The 1,984-nt window shown below is 34.6% G+C and overlaps 1 protein-coding gene across 1 annotated transcript in view; it reads left to right on the plus strand.

Annotated features, from left to right (window-relative positions):
• Positions 1–1,984, plus strand: part of LOC102239061 (cysteine-rich secretory protein 2-like) — a 43,838-nt gene that overhangs the window by 10,107 nt on the left and 31,747 nt on the right. Inside the window, exons 3-4 of the mRNA XM_005862324.2 lie at positions 170–272; positions 452–510. Coding sequence (XP_005862386.2) covers positions 170–272; positions 452–510 — 162 coding nt within the window. The remainder of the gene's footprint in view (positions 1–169; positions 273–451; positions 511–1,984) is intronic.

The raw sequence follows: 1,984 nt of genomic DNA on the forward strand, positions 1-1,984 counted from the left end.
AAAAGATTCCCAGGTGATTCTAATGTGCAGCCAAGGTTGAGAACCACTGAGCTAGAGAAAAAATTAAAAAAAACAAACGGGATTTTAAACTAACTTCCTTGCAATTGGAGACACTCATCAGTGATATGAACCATTACAGATTGAAGTTTTACTCTTTTCCTTTGGTTAGGTCTCAAATGCTTGTCTTTCTAAAGTATTAAGAAACATTGCTACCATATTCCTGGTTTCCAGTCTAGGAATGGGTAACACAAGAATAAAAGCTACATTTGCAGGTAAAGGATGACACTGATTTTTATCCTATCTGACCAAGATAATTTATTCTTATGGAAAGTTTCAATCTACAGAAAACTATACTAGTCTATTCCTTAAAATTATCATCATGGTTTTTTTTATAAAGTAAGCTATTTTATGTACTCATAACTCTCATAAATGCTTCATTTTTTTTTCTCAGAGACAATGATGCTGGTGGGCATTTGCTTCATGGTACTGCTGCAACAAGCGGCCAGCATGGTAAGAATTTTACTTATAAGATAGATTTTAAACTCTATTAAGAGGAGTATCTTATCCATAATTCATGGTGACTGTGACATCAGCAACAATGATGGTTGCAAATCTCCTGGGATGGGGACAAAAGCCTCGGTTCTCACTAATGTGTATTTTTACAGCAATCAGTAAATTTTTTTACTCATTAACACTACTGAGCAATAAGACAGTGGGCCAGCAATTACAGGAATTCATTTTTATCATGAGGAGCTTGTTCAGTGGAAGGGTTTAACAACTGCTTGGAGATTTAGTTTCTAGACCCTCAAAAATGTATTTGATATTACAATGTCCTAAACCAGAACATGTTGTTGCAAATTACAGGATTTTCTCTTTGACTGAGTAATATTCCACTGGGTAATATTCCACGGAGTAATATTCCACTGGACATACATACCCATCTTTTTTATCCACTCTTCTATTGATGAACAAGTCTTGGCTGTTGTCAACAATGCTGCAGTAAACATGGGAGTGCATGTATCTCTTCAATGACCTGTTTTCATTTTGTTTGGATGCATACCCAGAAGTGGGTTTCCTGGATTGTGTGGTAGTTCTATTTCCAATGTTTTGAGAAACCTCCATACTGGTCTCCATAGTGGCAAAACCAGTTTGCAATCCTACCCACAGGGTAGCACATCTTCGCCAACACTTGTTATTTTTTGTCTTTTTGGTAATAGCTATTCTAATAAGTGTAAGGCAGATACTTCACTGTCCTTTTGATTTCATTTTCCTGGTGATTAGCAAAGTTGAGTACCTTTTCATGTATCTGTTGACCACATGGATGTCTTCTTTAGAACAATGTCAAGTTAGCTTCTCTGCCCAATTTTTAATTGGATTATTGGGGTTTTTTTGTTATTGACTTGTATGGGTTATTTATCATTTTAGGATAATAACCCTTATGATCTGCCCAATTTTTAATTGGATTATTGGGGTTTTTTGTTATTGGTTATTTGTTATTTGTTATTCTATGGGTTATTTATCATTTTAGGATAATAACCCTTATGAAATACATGGTTAGCAAATGTTTCTTCAATTCCATAGGTTGTGTTTTCATGAAAGATTGTTTCCTTTGCAGTGCAAAAACTTTTACATTTGATGTAATCTTGCTTGTTGAATTTTGCTTTTGTGTTGTTGGTGATTTTGACCAGCACCAATGTAAAGGAGCTTTGCTCCTACGTTTTCTCCTAGGAGTTTTATAATTTCAAGTCTTATGTTTAAGTCATTGCTCCATTTTGAATTAATTTTTGTGATTAGTGTAAGATAAGGCTCCAATTTCATTTCTCTGTGTGTAGTTATCCACTTTTTCCAACCCTATTTGTTGCAAAAACTATCCTTTCTCCATTGGTGCTCTTGGCCCTCTTATCAAATATTTGTTGAATGTATATGTTGAATGGATTAATTCTGGGCTCTCTATTCTGTTCCATTGGTCTATATGTCCATTTTT

Source organism: Myotis brandtii, unplaced genomic scaffold, assembly GCF_000412655.1.
Source record: "Myotis brandtii unplaced genomic scaffold, ASM41265v1 scaffold1635, whole genome shotgun sequence".
Taxonomy (NCBI): Eukaryota; Metazoa; Chordata; class Mammalia; order Chiroptera; family Vespertilionidae; genus Myotis; species Myotis brandtii.